This window comes from Sorex araneus, chromosome 1 (assembly GCF_027595985.1).
Source record: "Sorex araneus isolate mSorAra2 chromosome 1, mSorAra2.pri, whole genome shotgun sequence".
In the NCBI taxonomy this organism is placed as follows: domain Eukaryota; kingdom Metazoa; phylum Chordata; class Mammalia; order Eulipotyphla; family Soricidae; genus Sorex; species Sorex araneus.
The window spans coordinates 420,561,670-420,578,614 of NC_073302.1; the positions used below are offsets into that span (position 1 = coordinate 420,561,670).

At 38.4% G+C, this 16,945-nt stretch overlaps 1 protein-coding gene across 8 annotated transcripts in view; it reads right to left on the reverse strand.

Annotated features, from left to right (window-relative positions):
* The window catches only part of CADPS2 (calcium dependent secretion activator 2), a 541,525-nt gene that overhangs the window by 24,158 nt on the left and 500,422 nt on the right, over positions 1-16,945 (reverse strand). For all 8 annotated transcript variants that reach the window (XM_004602056.2, XM_012935474.2, XM_055143028.1 and 5 more), the window contains one exon: positions 6,581-6,688. In XM_004602056.2, the coding sequence (XP_004602113.2) occupies positions 6,581-6,688 (108 nt within the window). The remainder of the gene's footprint in view (positions 1-6,580; positions 6,689-16,945) is intronic.

A 16,945-nucleotide genomic window follows, 5' to 3' on the forward strand; every position in this document is an offset into this window, starting at 1 on the left:
CCCTTCACCAGTGCATATATTCCACCACCAAGAACCACAGTAAACCTCCCCCCCACCCCCTCCCCAGCCCCCCAGTCTCCTACCCCCACCTGTGTAGTTGGTAAATTTCACTTTACTTTTTCTTTACTTTGATTACATACAAACAAACAAAAAAACTCACTATTATTGTTTGGAGTTTGCCCCCCAGAGTCGGACCTGCTGGAAAAGAAGCATTTGATAATTTGTTTTCCATTGCTGAGAATAAGGAGATATGAGATCATGTGGCCACAGTAGTGGCCGTGAGGTTCTAGGTTTCTGTATTTTAGTATTTTAGTGACTAAGTTCAGAAGGGCCCAGGTCTTTGAGACATATGTTAGTGCAGGAAGAATGGTGGAGTCAAAAAGATGTGCCCAGAACCAGAGGTTCTTCGTCCTCTTAACAACATCTTCGATGCTTACTTGATGTTTCCTTCTCTATCTGAACTGCCTTTTCCCCCAGCATGTCAGGCCAGCTTCCAAGCCATGGAGCCAACCTCCTGGTACTTATTTGTACTATTCTTGGGTGTTAGTCTCCTACTCTGTTATTTTATATTCCACAGATGAGCACAATCTTTCTATGTCTGTCTCTCTCTTTCTGACTCATTTCACTTAGCATGATACTTTCCATGTTGATCCATTTATATGCAAAGTTCATGACTTCATCTTTTCTAACAGATGCATAGTATTCCATTGCATAGATGTACCAAAGTTTCTATAACCAGTTATCTGTTCTCGGGCACCCGGGTTTTTTTCCAGATTCTGGCTATTGTAAACAGTGCCGAGATGAACATAGAAGTGGGGTGTCATTTTGACTATACCTTTTTGTTTCTCTGGGATATATTTCCAGAAGTGATATTGCTGGATCAAATGGAAGCTCAATTTCTAATTTTTTGAGAAGCACCCATATTGTTTTCCAAAAGGGCTGAACCAGTCGGCATTCACACCAGCAGTGTAGAAGGGTCCCTTTCTCCCCATCCAACAGCGGTTGCTTTTGCTCTTTTGGATGTGTGCTGTTCTCTGTGGTGTGAGGTGGTGTCTCATAGTTGTTTTGATCTGCATCTCCCTGATGATTAGTGATGCAGAGCATTTTTTCATGTGCCTATTGGCCATTCATATCTCTTCCTTAGAAAAGTTTCTGTTAATTTCTTCGCCCCATTTTCTGATGGGGTTGGAAAGCTCTGGTTGGAGGACCCGCTCGGGAGAGGAGATGCATGCTGAAAGTAGACTATAGATTGAACATGATGGACACTCAATACCCCTATTGCAGACCACAACACCCAAAAGGAGAGAGAGAGAACAAAAGGGAATGCCCTGCCACAGAGGCAGGGAGAGGAGGTGGGAGGGGGGGAGAGGGGGACGGGATTGGGAGGTGGGAGGGATAGTGGGTTCGCTGGTGGTGGAGAATGGACACTGGTAGAGGAAGGGGTGCTCGAACATTGTATGAGGGAAACACAAGTATGAAAATGTGTAAATCTGTTACTGTACCCTCATGGTGATTCACTAATTAATAAATAAAAAAAATAGAAATGGGGTTAAGGGGAATGAGAGTAGTAGAATTTGTAAGCTGTCAGCAAATGTCAAAAATTGAAGTAGATTTTATATGACAAAAGTTAAAACTAAAAAAAAAAAAGCAAAAAACAAAAAAAACCCAACTTCTTTGATGCTCTTGAAGGCGTTCCAAGCCACTCTCTTCCTCCTGCGCAGCTCAGGTGCCAGGTTGTTTGTCATGTTGAGTTCTTGACCTAGGTATACATAACTGCTGCATTCGAAGATTATCATTCTGTTGAGACCAAATGGAATGTCGGGAACTAGTCCATTTCTCATGAACATTGTATTCGTGAGATTCACAGTTGAAGTTGGCCAGCATTCGTGCCACTTGGCTAATGTTTGGTGTTATTAGAATGATGTCATCAGGGAAGTGGAGGTGGTATAGTTGCTGACTGTCTATCTTTATTCCGATTCCTTCCCATTCCAGTCGTCGCATGATGTTCTCGATGTACTGAAGAGTTTCGGTGAAATGGTGTTGCCCTGCTGAACCCCTCTCTTTACATCGATGATCAATTCCCTGTGGAATGGTGAGATCCTGGTGGTGAATCCTTAGTACAGCTCGCAGAGGATACTGATGTACTGTTTGGGTAGGGCTTTGATGACCACTTCAGTCTCAACAGAATCTAAGGCCTTCTTTAAATCAATGAATGTTAGACAGAGCATCTTGAACTCTCCTGAAACCTCAATGAGCTTGGTCACCATGTGGATATGGTCGGTCATGCTGAATCCTTTTCAGAGTCCAGCTTGCTTGCATGTTTGTCCTTTGTCTAGTGTTCTGCCAATCCTATTCAGGATGACTCGAGTGAATACTTGTAGATGATGAACAATTGGCAGATCGGGCAATAGTTGCCGATGTCGTGGATGTCTCCCTTCTCGTATAACAGAACTTTCCTACTGGTTTTCCAGAAAATTATAGGTTGTATTTATTAATTAATGTAATTAATTAACTTGGGGACAAAGGGTAAGCCATATCTGGCCATGCTCAGGGCTAACTCCTGGCTCTGTGTTCGGGGATCACTACTGTTGGGATTTGGGGACTGTATATGGTGCTGGGGATCAAACTCTGTCTGCATTGTGCAAGAAAGTAATTAACCCTGTGTTATATCTCTAGACCAATTTTTTTCCCCCAATAGAGAGCATTACCGGCACAGCACCAGGGGCTGGGGTCACTCCCAGCAGTACGTGGCCCCAAGGTGGTGCCAGGTCAGGGAAACACTGCTTAGCCCCAGAAAGTCTTTGGGAACAGCATAGTGATGACACCCAGCAGAGTTTAGGGAGTCTTGCAATATGAGGTGATCAACTTGGGGCCTTGAACATGCTCGGCAAATGCTCTACTACTTGAGTTATCTCTTTGACACCTGATAATTACAGGTTCTTATCATCTCCATCTTTGAAGTTAAAAAAAAAGGAAAACATTCCATGAAGGCTAGAATAATCAACAGCAGGACGAGGGATGCACAGCACAGGACCATGGCCCTGTTCTGTGTGGGTGGGTTGTAGCATTCTCCCTTGGAGGTGCAACCCAAACAATGAACACAAATCTAGGGAAGTGGTCATCTTGTGACATTCATCACTGGTACAAGGATTTACATCGAACCCCAAGGCATTTTAAAGCAAAAATTAGGAACAATGAAGATGTTTAATCTAAACCTTTCAGGGCAGGGACAACAGAAGCAGTAATGTGTTCTCAGGGAAAGTTCCACTAACTTTTCAATAGCTTTTTACAGGATATTATATAGAAACAAGATTATTTAGCAAAACACATAAATTGCTCCTGGAGGCAGGATGCATATGTATCTTACAAGCTGCATAAATTCATTACTTTTACTAAAAAAAATACTGCCGTATGTGATATTTCCAAAGTTAAAAAAATATTAGCACTGTAGTACTGCCCTCCGCTTGTTCATCGATTTGCTTGAGTGGGCACCAGTAACGTCTCCATTGTGAGACTTGTTGTTATTGTTTTTGGCATATCGAATATGCCACGGGTAGCTTTCCAGGCTCTGCTGTGCGGGTGGGATCTCTCAGTAGCTTGCCTAGAGGGACGTAGGAAGCGAACCCGGGTTGACCGCATGCAAGGCAAACACCCTACCCACTGTGTTATGGGTAAAAAGTAGATCTCTTGATTCCTGGTTTTGGTGACACACCTGGTAGTGCTGAGGAGTTACTCAGTAGCTACTCCTTGCTCTGGGCTGGGAGTTCCTCCTGGTGATACTCAAGTGACCATATATGGGATGGGACCAAACCTGGACCTCTGGCCTGCAAAGCATACACTCCTCTTTGTTAAGCATGTGCTCATCTGCTGTATAGCCCAAAATGCAGACCCTGGAGCAGAGAGAGAGTACAGCAGGTAGGAGATTTGTCTTACACGCAACTCAATTTTATACCTGGCAGTACATATGCTCCCCCGAATCCTTGCCAGGAGTGATTCCTGAATGCAGAACCAGGAGGAAACTCTGAAAACCACTGAGTGTGGCTCCCCCCTCCCCACAAACCAGACCAAACCAAACCATAAAGACAGAAAGCAAATCCTTTTAAAGAGGTAAGCTATTATATCATGTAATCTGTAATGGTGGCCCCTGCAGCCTTACCTTGATAAATCAAAATCACTGTTTACTCAGTGTGTGTGTGTGTGTGTGTGTGTGTGTGTGTGTGTGCGCGTGAGTACGTGAGCACACATTTTCTTCCGAATCTGAAGTTAGAAGGCACAATTTCTTTATGTATTCTAGAAGGACGTTAATTGGAATAGCAGAACTTTGTTATGATGCCTGAAAAAAATTATTTCCTTCAATCTTTTATCTATAATAGACTAAGGTTGCTAATGGTATTTATAGGACCATTATTTTCAACTCTTTCTTGATACCTAACAATATTATTTTAAGCTCCAGCCAATTGGATTTCCAATAATTATATAATATCTCTCAGTAATGATCTGTTGCTTGAGATACACATTCTACTTTACCTTTCAACCCATAACCTCTCATTTACAAACTGTAATTGAGGCAAATTCAGTCTCGGTTAATTAGGGACTCATTGCACCCCCTTATACATGTTATTCTTGATGACATATCAATACCATGAGAATCTACTTTTAATTTTTAATTATAGTCATATCAATGTACAACTTAAAATATTAGAATGTTTCAGGACACAGCACTTATTTTACAAAAAATGAGTCTGTTCTGCTGGGGAGATGCAAAATGACAAAACCTTCACAACCAATGAGTAATGGCAGCTTGTCAAGGCTTCCTTTTAGGAGCAAACCCAGGCCTGACCAGGTGCTTAGTTACTTAAACTATACATAGGGAAATTAAAAGTATAATATCAACTTTATGTTGGTTTCTTCGAATCCACGTCAGTGAGCTCTGTTTGCTAATGTTGTCAAACAAAGTCTTTCACAGAAGTTCTGTAAATGAATGGGAATTGAATTGGGGGCTGTTTGTCCAGAGGGATGAAAACTATACTTCTGTTGTCTGCCGTTAGAATGGCCAAGACTTGTAGTAAATATGTCTTTTCTTCTGTCACCAAAACAGAAGAAAAGATATTTAATATATACACAGATACCTCTCTACCATGGCTTATATGCAAGAATGAATGACTCTATCCTTCTGCCCACCAGAGATAATTGCAGGTCTTTGCTTTACTATGAGGAACCATCGCAGGAATAACATCAATTCAACTCTCCTTTTTTTTCTGTTCAACAGTTCTTGAACATTACCACATAAGTAACAACTACAATGACAACGAAGTAAAGAAAATCTTGGAAGTGAAACATATGTTTGTAAATTCAGAGCCATACCAAATGGAAGTCGAAGTTGCTAATACGGTTTCAGTATTTTGTAAAAGAGCCAGCTGGATGGATGATAATTTTTCTACCCCTGCAGGGCATCAAAGCTTTTAGGAAATCATTCTTTTCACACATATTAACACTTAGCTTATTAAAACAGATGATACTTTTATTGTAAAACAGCCTGGGAAGAGGCTAGAAACATCAAGTATTAAGGATAAGACTCATTTGACCACCCAATCCGACAAAGAGGGAAAAGTGACAGGACAGACCATGGCAGGTATGATGACGTAGCAGGACCTTCTGCAACTGCCACAGCTGAAGTGTCACCGCGAAGCTCGTGAATTGCTGTTATGAAAACATTTGCGGTAACTTGCATAATTAAATGAAACTGCCAGAAAAGCATTTCTAAAATGCAGAGATGTATTTGTACATAAATAAATACAGTTCAAAGCAAGTATTTTATCTTAGAAACAGCATTGTGTTGAATTATGAGAAGTTATGTCACAAGTAAAGTACCATTTCCTTTGAACTGACTGTTAATTACAAATGAGTGACAACATTGTTATTGAAATTGACTGCTCTCTTAGTCTCCTTTACAGAGACTCAATAAAAGCAACTTGATGATCATGGTCTCTAAAACCACAATCACCCATTTTCAAAGAGTTGCTATGCTTCAAAGAAGACCTGTGTATCAAGAAAACGGAAGTGTTATATTTATTAGCATACATCAAGAAAACGGAAGTGTTATATTTGTTAGCACACTTCACTACTGCATACCAAGATAAAAATGTTCAATAGCAATGGTTAGCAGATTTTTGGCTTAACTGGAGTAGTCTATTTCATTAATTGAAGAAATTTATCTTGCTTAGAAAAAAAACAACTTTGAGAGTAAGGGCCAAATCCTTTACAGCATAATTCTGCTTAAGGGCTGTTGCAAAGCAATGAACTGTTGCATATAATAATAAACTGATTATTATCTCTCTTGCTAAAATTAACCTTGTAACACTGGAAACTTTCATGCTGACAGTGACAGTTCTCAGGTACAGAAAAGAGTCAAGTTAGGCTCCTGTCAAAGAAATATCACAAATCTACTGTCTAGCAATCTAGAAGAAAAAGGAGGAATAATGAAAGGAGTGTCTATTTTGCAGAAATACCACCGAAACGAAACTCTTCCCTGTTCTGTATGCCTACAGTGCCAGAATACCTTGCATGAGTAGTTACTTACATCAAACAACTTTTCTATATACATCTCCTCATTGACTTTGTCTCGAAGAATATCCTGGTTTTGCCGGACAAACATAATATATGTGTCTGCGAGATCCATTCCTGGCTTCTGTCAAAAAGGAAACAAGTATGGAGAAAAAAATGATTGTAACAGTACTGTTTAATCATAACCTCAGAAACTAATGCACCAGATCATTTTGAAAATTATATTGATATATGCTTCAAAACAAATCAATAATGTGTACCTTCAACAAACCACATCATAATACTAAAAAGTTTTTTTCTGTCTATAATATGATGTCACATTCATCATTATTAAAATGATTAGAAATATGTGGTTTGTGGCTTTAATTTAATAGGTGTCTAAAAATAGATATCTTAAATATCAATATGAAAAATAATATAAATGCATTTTTCAAAATACTCCCATAGGCAACAATCATCTCCTAATTGCAAATCCAATTTACTTTTTATTATCTCTGGCTTATCCCCACATATTCATACATATAGACATATATATGTATGTATATGCAGATACACACGAATAAAAATATTAGCTTTATTTGGATGTCATCCTTATTTACTACAGGCACTCAGGGAATATGAACTCAATTTTATTATTCTGAGTAAAATTAAATATTAGAGGGTAATTAATAAAAAGCATTTAAAGCATTATAAAGTAGCATTGTAGCACTGTAGCACTATAGTCCCATTGTTCACTGATTTGCTTGAGCGGGCATCAGTAACGTCTCCATTGTGAGACTTGTTACTGTTTTCAGCATATCAAATATGTCACGGGTAGCTTGCCAGTCTCTGCTGTGTAGGTGGGATACTTTCAGTAGCTTGCCAGGCTGTCCTAGAGGGATGGAGGAATCGAACCCGAGTCAGCCATGTACAAGGCAAATGCCCTACCCGCTTGCTATCACTCCACTCCAGTAAAAAGTGCAAACCAATTTTTTGCAGGTTATCCATTACTCGTGCAAAATTCATTCATTAATATAGAATAATACTATTTAGGAATTTATTAAGCTTAATAAGTGCATTTAAAATAATTACTGTACTAGTTTTTCATGAAGGGTCAAAGGTGTATATCAGATAACTATCTGAAGTTCCCTAACCTTTGATATCTCTATTAGAGGAACTAAGGTAGTTAGTAGAATTTCTCCTTATTATAGAATCTCCAAAATTAGTACCAGGAAGTGATGAGTCTGAAAGGCTACTCAAGGGCTACTTTTCAGATTTACTTTTAGTTATTTTTTGAGTTTCAAGCAGCGAGCCTAAGGAGAAAGCTTATTTGTATGATATATATCTAAGGATGATTCATATTGAATTGTTTGATTAGAGCGTGGCTTTTACAACAAAATTGTAGATTGGAGGGTCAAATAATCTTGTATCATTTCATACCCACAGAATATACTATAACCTCTAGGAACAGAATAATTTTATAAAAGTATATATTGCTAGAAAATTAGGTAAAGGAGGATATAGATTTAACTATCTCTATTCTGGGGGGGAAAGATCCCTCATGGCATATACATTTGAGTGAGCGAGGAGAGAGGTAGCATCTTTTCTTCAAATGAAAAACAGAGTTTGATATGTTTTGTGGGGTGAAGTATACTTTACATATAATGATAAAACCCTCACTTCAGTTGGTAGGTGATGAGTGTATCCCATTAATAAAATTCGGCTATTTCTGGGAAATGGGAATCACAGCAAGTTCTAACAGCTCCTCTATTTAGCTGAGAGGGCACATATGAATCACAAATTTAATCTGATATAACAAACCTTGATATAACAAAATCAACAATTAGCTATAATTTGAAATGTTTTTCTTTATATGTATCTTCACGATCTTTTCTTAAAGAATACCTGTACAAAATATAGTGATCTATTTCACACCTCAGGGTAGCAATTTATGAAAGTCATTCTTTTATTATTTTCCTTCCTAAATCTCAGAAGCAATGTTTGAGAATTTACAAGGACAATGGAGAGAAACCCTGGTTATTTGTTTCTTTTTCCTTTTGGTGGTTGGGAGATATGCATCTTTTTTTTCCAATAAAAAGGAAGAGTAATTTGCACAAAGGTCACTAATATCTATTAATATCTAGGACAACTAAATATCAATGCCTCTCAAATGTTGTCAAAACACTGGCAACGAGAACATGAAGAAAACATACGGCAGCAGAAGAGAAATGATCTGAGAACCATTTTCTATATGTAATAACAAGCTAACAGCCTCTGAGTTTCAGACAGGTGCCTGCAAAGAAAATGTCATACCTATGAAAGCAAAGCAACTGGGGACAGCTGAGCTGAACTGCGAGGAAAAGAACAGACAAATGACACACTTGCTTTCACCATTGTTTCTCCCTACCCCAATCTCGGTTTTGTTTCCACCTTTCAAGATAATTATGCTTTGTATTTAATCGAGTTAATCATTTGACCCATCAGACTCACTGGAAACTAAATTATAGCCAGAGGACTGAAGAATAATGACATTAAACAATTGCCAAAGAGACTCGAAGGGAAATTTTGGTTGGTTTCTTTGATGAGTTTTCAAGATAACATTAAACATCATAAAGCGCTGTCTAGAAATACTTTATCTTGCATCTGAAGCTAAAACTTGACAGTTTTAGCCTGAAAGAAAGCTATTAAGTTGCTCATTTTGGCAGACCCCACGGAGTGAAGCTGAACTCCATAAGCTGAGGCATGTCTACAAGTTTCTAAGGAAAAAAGACTCTCTAGAGGGATAGTGTGAGGTAGGAGTTATTGAAATTTTTTTTCTTTTAAAAATGACATTTCTGGGGCTGGAGCTAGTTCAGCAGATAGGGCACTTGCCTTGCACATGGCCAACCTGGGGTGAATTTCTGGCACCCCATATGGTCCCTGGAGCCTCACCAGGAGTGATCCCTGAGTGCAGAGCCAGGAATAAGTCCTGAGCACCTCCAGCTGTGGCCCCCACACAAAACAAAAGCAGTACTGCTCTCCTTTTCGCTTTTTTTGAACTATACTTTCTTCCCTTTATGGCCAATTAAGATCCACTTGCCTGGAAAACAAAACACAGAATTCTTCCATTCCTCATTAGCATTCTTTCTCCCTTTATCTTTGAGATGTTTACCTATTCTTGAAACTGTGACATATGGGAATTTCACACCTAGTGAATATATTTTCATGTAGCTCATGGCAGGAGACTATAATCATTAAAAGAATATACACAAGTAAGAGTTGCTGCAACAGCTGGTGACATCTACCAATTAGAATTCATTCTTTAGGACACTTTATCCTTTCTTCAGTGTACAGTGGGTAATTATCTCTGATAAATTGCTGAAAAAGATGTAATTTTTCTTTTAAACAGTTTCTACATACAGTACAAATATGTTTGGATAGAAGAAATTATCGCCGGTTCAGTGCCCTTTTGTGCAAAAGACCGTTTTATGGCAGCAAAATTTACATACTTTTGAAGTCACTGTATCTAATTCCATTATTACATGTTGTCTGACCAGAAAGGAAGTTTAAGAGGAAAAAATGAACATATTACGTTTTTGTCTGTTGCCATGTGGATGGAAAAAGGTGCAGTTGAGTCTTTTTCAGACTGTTACGAGCTCTGGAGCACCAGCACCAGCAAAAAGTGGGGGCCTGTGAGGCGTCATCAGGTGTGGATTCAGACGAATCCACAATTTTATCAATTTTATATTCTGGAGAACTAAATTTAAAAATCTTTTCTAAATTGATGATGATGATGATGATGATGATGATGATGATGATGATGATGATGATGATGATTTTCTTTCTGTTTGTTTTGGAGCCACACCCACTAAGAGCTGCTACCACTTGGTGCTGGAGGGTCATTGTTCCTGGTGGAGCCTGGGGGACCATGAGGAGAAGAATGAACTCCAGCCCTCTGCACGCAAAGCAAGTGCTCTAGCCCACTGAATTATTTCACCAGCTCCAATGATAGTTTTCTTAATGAGTATGAAAAACAATTAAAAGCCACACTGCAGGCACGGACTGGATCAGATGCTACTGAGAGAGAAAATGCTTTTCTCAATACTCTAAAACCTCTGAGATCCTCTGCTGGACGAAGCACTAATTCTTCTCTTTCTTTGCTAGTAATCTCTAAATCAAAATAGCAGGCTCTGAATTACTTCTAATTTTGTTCAGGAAAGAACAGATTTTGGCAAGCAAAATTATAGTGAAAGGACATGACACCCCCCCAAAGTTTGAAACGAGCAGAAAAAAATCAATCAATATGGAAGGAGGGGAAGGAGGGTAAGATGAGTTCTAACACAGGTAGCACGAGTAACAGAATACACCAGTCAATGAATGAATGAATTTAAGTGAGGCTGCAGACTCCAACATTTTTTTCCAAGCGTTAATCACTAGTTAACCCAGTACGGTGAACACGCTGCTTAAGAAAAAAAAAAAAAAAGGAAGAAGGAGAAGAAGAAAAATTCCTTGTTAATTATATGCTGCAAATGCTCTTACATCCTGCTGCTACACCTAATCCCACAGGTGCAAGTCTTCGCTTTCTCCATTCACGGGTAAGTGGGTGCAATGCTGCAGTCACTTTTCATAGCAACAGATTTAGATACAGAAGAAGCCGCTTAACCTTCCACTGGGGGTTAACAATACACTATGCAAACACTGTCATGGTGTCTCTTTAACAAGGAGACAAATTTTTAAATATACTATTCCCGTCTCAAAGATTAACTAGAAGCTACAGTATAATGACTTAATTTAAAAGTGCACTTCTCATAACCTAGAAAAGCTTGCCTTGAAGAAACAATCAAGAATGAAATTGTGATAACCTGATTTATGATAATCTGCATGCTTCATAAATGAAATGCCTGTGTCTGGTCATTACTACTATTTGAAAAAAATTAATCTTGCAACATTAGCAAGGCTATCTTGCCAATTTAAAATTGTAATAGGAACACTTTGTATCTGGCAGGTCTGATTTAAAGGTAGCTTATAATTGATGATAAACATGGAAGATATTTTTACCAACAGTTTATCCCAGGTACTGTTAACCAATATGCTCTTCTTTTAGTGTTTAGTCAGCCTTCTGTTACTTTGGTTCTGGTCTACAATTTTGATATTTTTATATTTGAGTCTGCAATTTTGATATTTTTATATTTGAGTAAAAGTTATTAGTTTGCTTTTTCAAAAGCATTTTAGGTAGTTTAAGTAAATTATTTGCAAATCATACTTAAAAAAGAAATTTTTGAGTACAGCAATGAAGATTTTGTGATGAAAAAGGATCTTTCATCAAGCTTTCTACAAAGTATAATAATTAAACTGTATTCACAAGAAGCAAAACAAAATAACCTGAAGCATACAAATTAGATTTATGCCACCTTAAATATTATATAAGCCCAGAAAAATGAAAATGTAATCTTTAAAAGGGAAGGAAAGTAGAAAGGTGAATAAAAAATATCACAAGGATATAAGTATTTCAAGATTTTCTAAGACTAACTTATCAGAATTCTCAAAATGCCAAGCTGCTATCGTAAGCCACATTTTTTTCCTTTGTTAAATTTAGCCATATTCAAACAAAACATATTCTGTATTTTGATTACAAATTGGGGGATAAAAAGTAAGTTTTATAATTAACAGCCCCCACGTTCTGCTGAAAATAACTTCTAAATCTGGGGCATTTCCTGGAGTGTGTATTTGCAGCATGCATGTCTCACCCACTTACCCATTTCTAAGCCACAGGCTTGCAGGGCTATAGAATTCAGGATCTGGATAAGGCTCTTCCAGATGGTCCCCAGGGGAGTACTCAGTGAACACAGATTTCTACCAAAATGCTATGAGAATATCTTAAATCACAACCTGCTGTAATTTCCTGCAACTTGGGAAATCACATTGTTGTCATTCTTGCTTTCAGGCACACAAATGTTTTGAAGTAGTGACAGCTAATGCATTCATAGATATAAGCACTATGTGTCCAAACATTTTTGTGGCATTGCTCGGGAAAATGTAAACACTAGGTTTGTTCAGAAATTAAAATGAATATGGGATGAAAATTTAGATCTTAGGAAGTTTCCTGAAATACTCAAGGAAAATGAAGCAGGTTGATTTTCAAGTGAGATTTATGGGTTCAATTTGAATATTATTATAACTGGACCATTTGAGTTCAGGCATCCAGAATCTCTCTTACTATTACTGGCCCAAATTAAGAATGGTTGGCATCTCCGAGTTGAGAGAAACAGCCGCCGAGAAAGGAGGGCCAGATGAGCAAAGTACTTATATGTGTATCTCGTGCTAGCTCCAAACTGTGATTCTCATGATTAATGATGAGAGAAAATGACATTTCTGTCTATAGCATGTAGTCACTAACTTTCCTCTTGGTCTGTAGAGTTGCTAGGGTATCGGTGTAGTGTACAGACTACACTGAGGGCTTGAAGAAGTGAAATTAAGATGTGAAGGAAGGGTTACTGGGGTGAGGCTCAGGAACAAAGCACCCGCTTTATATATAGGGTGTCCTGGGTTCTACTGCAGGCATCACAAGGACACAAAAAAACAAAAGATTATGAGCATTATTCATTTTGTTTTTTAAATGCAGATAAAAATTATAATTGATTTACTCAGATCCAGTTGGGAAATTTCCAAATTTTGGTTTAAGGGGAACCTGAGGATGCAAAAATGTCAGAGGAGAGTTTCTAGAAAACGCTTCTATGAGAGAGGAAGAGTGAGAGGGAGAAAAACAAAGAAACGATGAGAAGCAAAAGAAAAAATACACATGCATACATCACTGCACCATGCAAGTGGAATTCTTAATCTGGACCTGATGTGCATCTTTCTCTTATTTTCTCTCTCTCGCTCTCTCTGTGTCAGTGAGTATGTCCCATTGGGCAGGTGTTCCATTCCCCGTGTTCTGCCAGGCTCTCATTCTGACGTAAAGCACTAAGTGGCCTTAACTAACTAACTAACAAACAGTATGAACAGCAAGGAAGAGAAGAAAGGAAGGAGGAAGAACACTATTGTTATTGAACCGACCAATTGTGCCTTTAAAAGTTTCCACTAATAGACCCAAGTCGGTTAATATTCTAACATAAAAATGAAAATATATGAAAAAAATAAATTATTTCCCACCCCCCACCCCTCCCATGGAGGGAGGTAATTTTCTTCTTTTTTTTTTTTTTTTTGGCAAGTTGGTACACTCTAATGCCAGGGGTGTAAACCACAGAATGCAAGGGAACAGGTAGTGTCATTCCAGAAAGAAGTGAAAACAATCCCATTTATTTCTACAGAGCTTTACATTTACAAAGCACTTTCACACTAACAGCTCACCGAATCCTCCTAAGAACCCAAAGATAGCAGTGGGATTATACTCTTTACCTCTCAGAGCAGGTGGGTTTGTAGGTCCTGCGCACAGCATGCGAGGATGGATTTCATTGTTGTTTTGGGGTGTGTGTGTGGGGGTTGGACAGGCATCCAGTGGTGCTCAGGGGTTACACCTGGCTCTGCACTCAGGAATTACACCTGGTGGGATCAGGAGCACCATAAGGAATGCTGGTAATGGAACCTGGGTCAGCTGTGTGCAGGGTAAATACGCTTCCTGCTGTACAATTGCTCTGATCCAGCAAAAGATGCATTTGAATAGGGATCCTGAATGCACAGCACAGCTGCATAGCACAGAGCTGAATGCTAAACACATCTCAGGAAGTGGCTCTTTAGTGTCTTCTGGTTTTGTTTCCTATTTTACACAGAAATCCTAGTACCCTATCTGGTAAAACAGTGGAATAGTTCCTACTACATTGTGTTTGTAAACTATTTAAAATTTGAAAACAAGTTGTTGTTTTTTTTCCCCTTATACTGATTTGCCTCCCATGTTTTGATCGTTTTTCTAAGTTTTCCCCTCTTGATCGATGGAGATTGAGACTTTTCCTTTTTCTAAATGAGAAATATATATTTTTCAGGGCCGGAGCGATAGCACAGCGGGTAGGGCGTTTGCCTTGCACGCGGCTGACCCGGGTTCGATCCCTGGCATCCCATATGGTCCCCCAAGCACTGCCAGGAGTAATTCCTGAGTGCAAAGCCAGGAATAACCCCTGAGCATTGCTGGGTGTGACCCAAAAAGCAAAAAAAAAAAAAAAAAGAGAAATATATATTTTTCTTTTTGGGCCACACCCAGTGAGGCTCAAGGATTACTCCTGGATCTGCACTCAGGAATTACTCTGGTTGGTGTTTAGGGGACCATATGGGATGCTGGGAATCGAACCCAGGTTGGCCACGTGCAAGGCAAATGCCCTACTCATGATACTATCAGTCCAACCCCTAAATGAGAAATCTTTAAAGAGATGAACTTATCTAAAATTATTTTTGTTTATTCTCAAAATAATTTGATTTTATTCTCAAAATAATCTGATTTCCTTCATAAGTCATTATTTCCAGATTCCTTTGTTTATTCCTGGCTTCCCTTATTTTACTTTACTCTGTTAGGAAGTAAACAGAATTTAGTTTCTTAAAAATTATACACACATATAGTTAGTCCAAAATAATACAAATGTGACTAGTATGGTCTAAAAATGATTTTAAAAAGTCTCTGTATACTAGATTTTTTTCCAAATTGTTTTTAGTAATTCTCTTAACCTTCCACAGCATTTATTTCAAATAGTATTTTGCCTTTTATATATTTCTTGCTTCATTTCCACACTAGGATTAAGGGTTTTGTTTTTTTTTTAGGGCCCAAACCAAATCTTATATTTAGTTTTGGTCTCTGAAAACTCAGGGGCATGCTGCTTAGTCAGAACCAGGTTTTGAGAACTGATAAGTATTTAATAGTTTGAAAAGACATAATGGAAAGTACATCAGTACTCCTGTTCATTTCTTTTTCCAGTTAGGTTTTTCAATTATATGCTCCATGAGATGTTACTAACTTCTACCTGTGTCTTTCTTTGAGGAATAGTGTAATACTGTAGATACATAGTAACTGGAATTTTAAAGGACTTTTTAATTAATAAAAGTGACATCTTGTTTTTACATTATTTTATTGCTCCGTATTAAAGCCTTAATTTTTTTTTGTTTTTTACTTTTTTGGGTCACACCTGGCGATGCACAGGGGTTACTTCTGGCTCATGCACTCAGGAATTACTCCTGGTGGTGTGCATATGGAATGCTGGGAATTGAACCAGGGTCGGCCGCATGCAAGGCAAATGCCCTACCAAAGCCTTAATTTTGTTTAAGCTAAATATGTTTTAGACAGTGAGTTCAATAGGAAGCACTGAAGTTAGTAAGTTAAATTTTCTTTTACAGACATCTTTAAAGAACAAGTTCTGCTTTATTGTCTTAGGCAGAGCAAAGATTTTTATTTTAATTCTCTTATTTTTATGAGTGTAAATGAGTATTTACTCTTAGCTTCCCTTCTTCATAAACTTTATCTGTATGCTAGATTTTTAACTAGGATAGGGAAACAACATTTGCTGAACACTAATTCCATTCTAGGATCTCTGAAAGGTGCTCAATATATTCACAATCTGCTGCACAGATGTATGTCTGCTGCAGAGATGTATGGGCATATCTCCATTTTACAAAACAAAACAATTGGTGTTGACACAGTTAGGTCTACCTACATACAAACCCATCAAAGTACAGATAGAAAACAGGTAATTTAAAATATATCAATTATTCCATAGTCCAGCCCTTAGAAATATAACCACAAACAAATGCTGGTGTTCAAGGTCATGCATGTAATCAGCAAAGGGATGGAGCAAAGATTCAAGCGCGCAGGTATCCTGACTTCCTAGGGGAGGTCTACAGTCTCTCTTTTCTGTGGTCTCTTAGGTTTGAATATCCTCTCTTTCTTTAAAAAAAAATTAGCTTCCCCACATTATTGTATAATGTGAGTTTTCATCTACTCAATTTTATATTTTGTTTTTTTTTTTTGGCTTTTTGAGTCACACCCAATGATGCTCAGGGGTTACTCCTGGCTTTGCACTCAGGAATCACTCCTGGCAGTGCTCAGGGGACCATATGGGATGCTGGGAATGGAACCCGGGTTGGCCGCATGCAAGGCAAATGCCCTACCTGCTGTGTTATCGCTCCAGCCCTTCGATTTTGTTTTTTATATTATTTTTTATTTTGGTTTTAGATCCAGACCCACAGTGCCCAGGGCTTACTCCTGGCTTTGTGCTCAAGGATCACCCATGGAGGTTTCATCCACCTTTTCAACATACACGGCTGTCAGCTGCATCTTCTCCAGATTACAGGTGGACAATGTTAGAGAGGAAAAGGGCTTTAGTGTTAATACTTGAATTCTACTGAATTTTTGAGGTAGTGTGCCTGCAGAGATAATATGAACATTTTAATCTTTTTTGGGGGTCTTTTTGTCTTTGGCAGTGCTCAGGGTTTGCTCCTTGTTCTG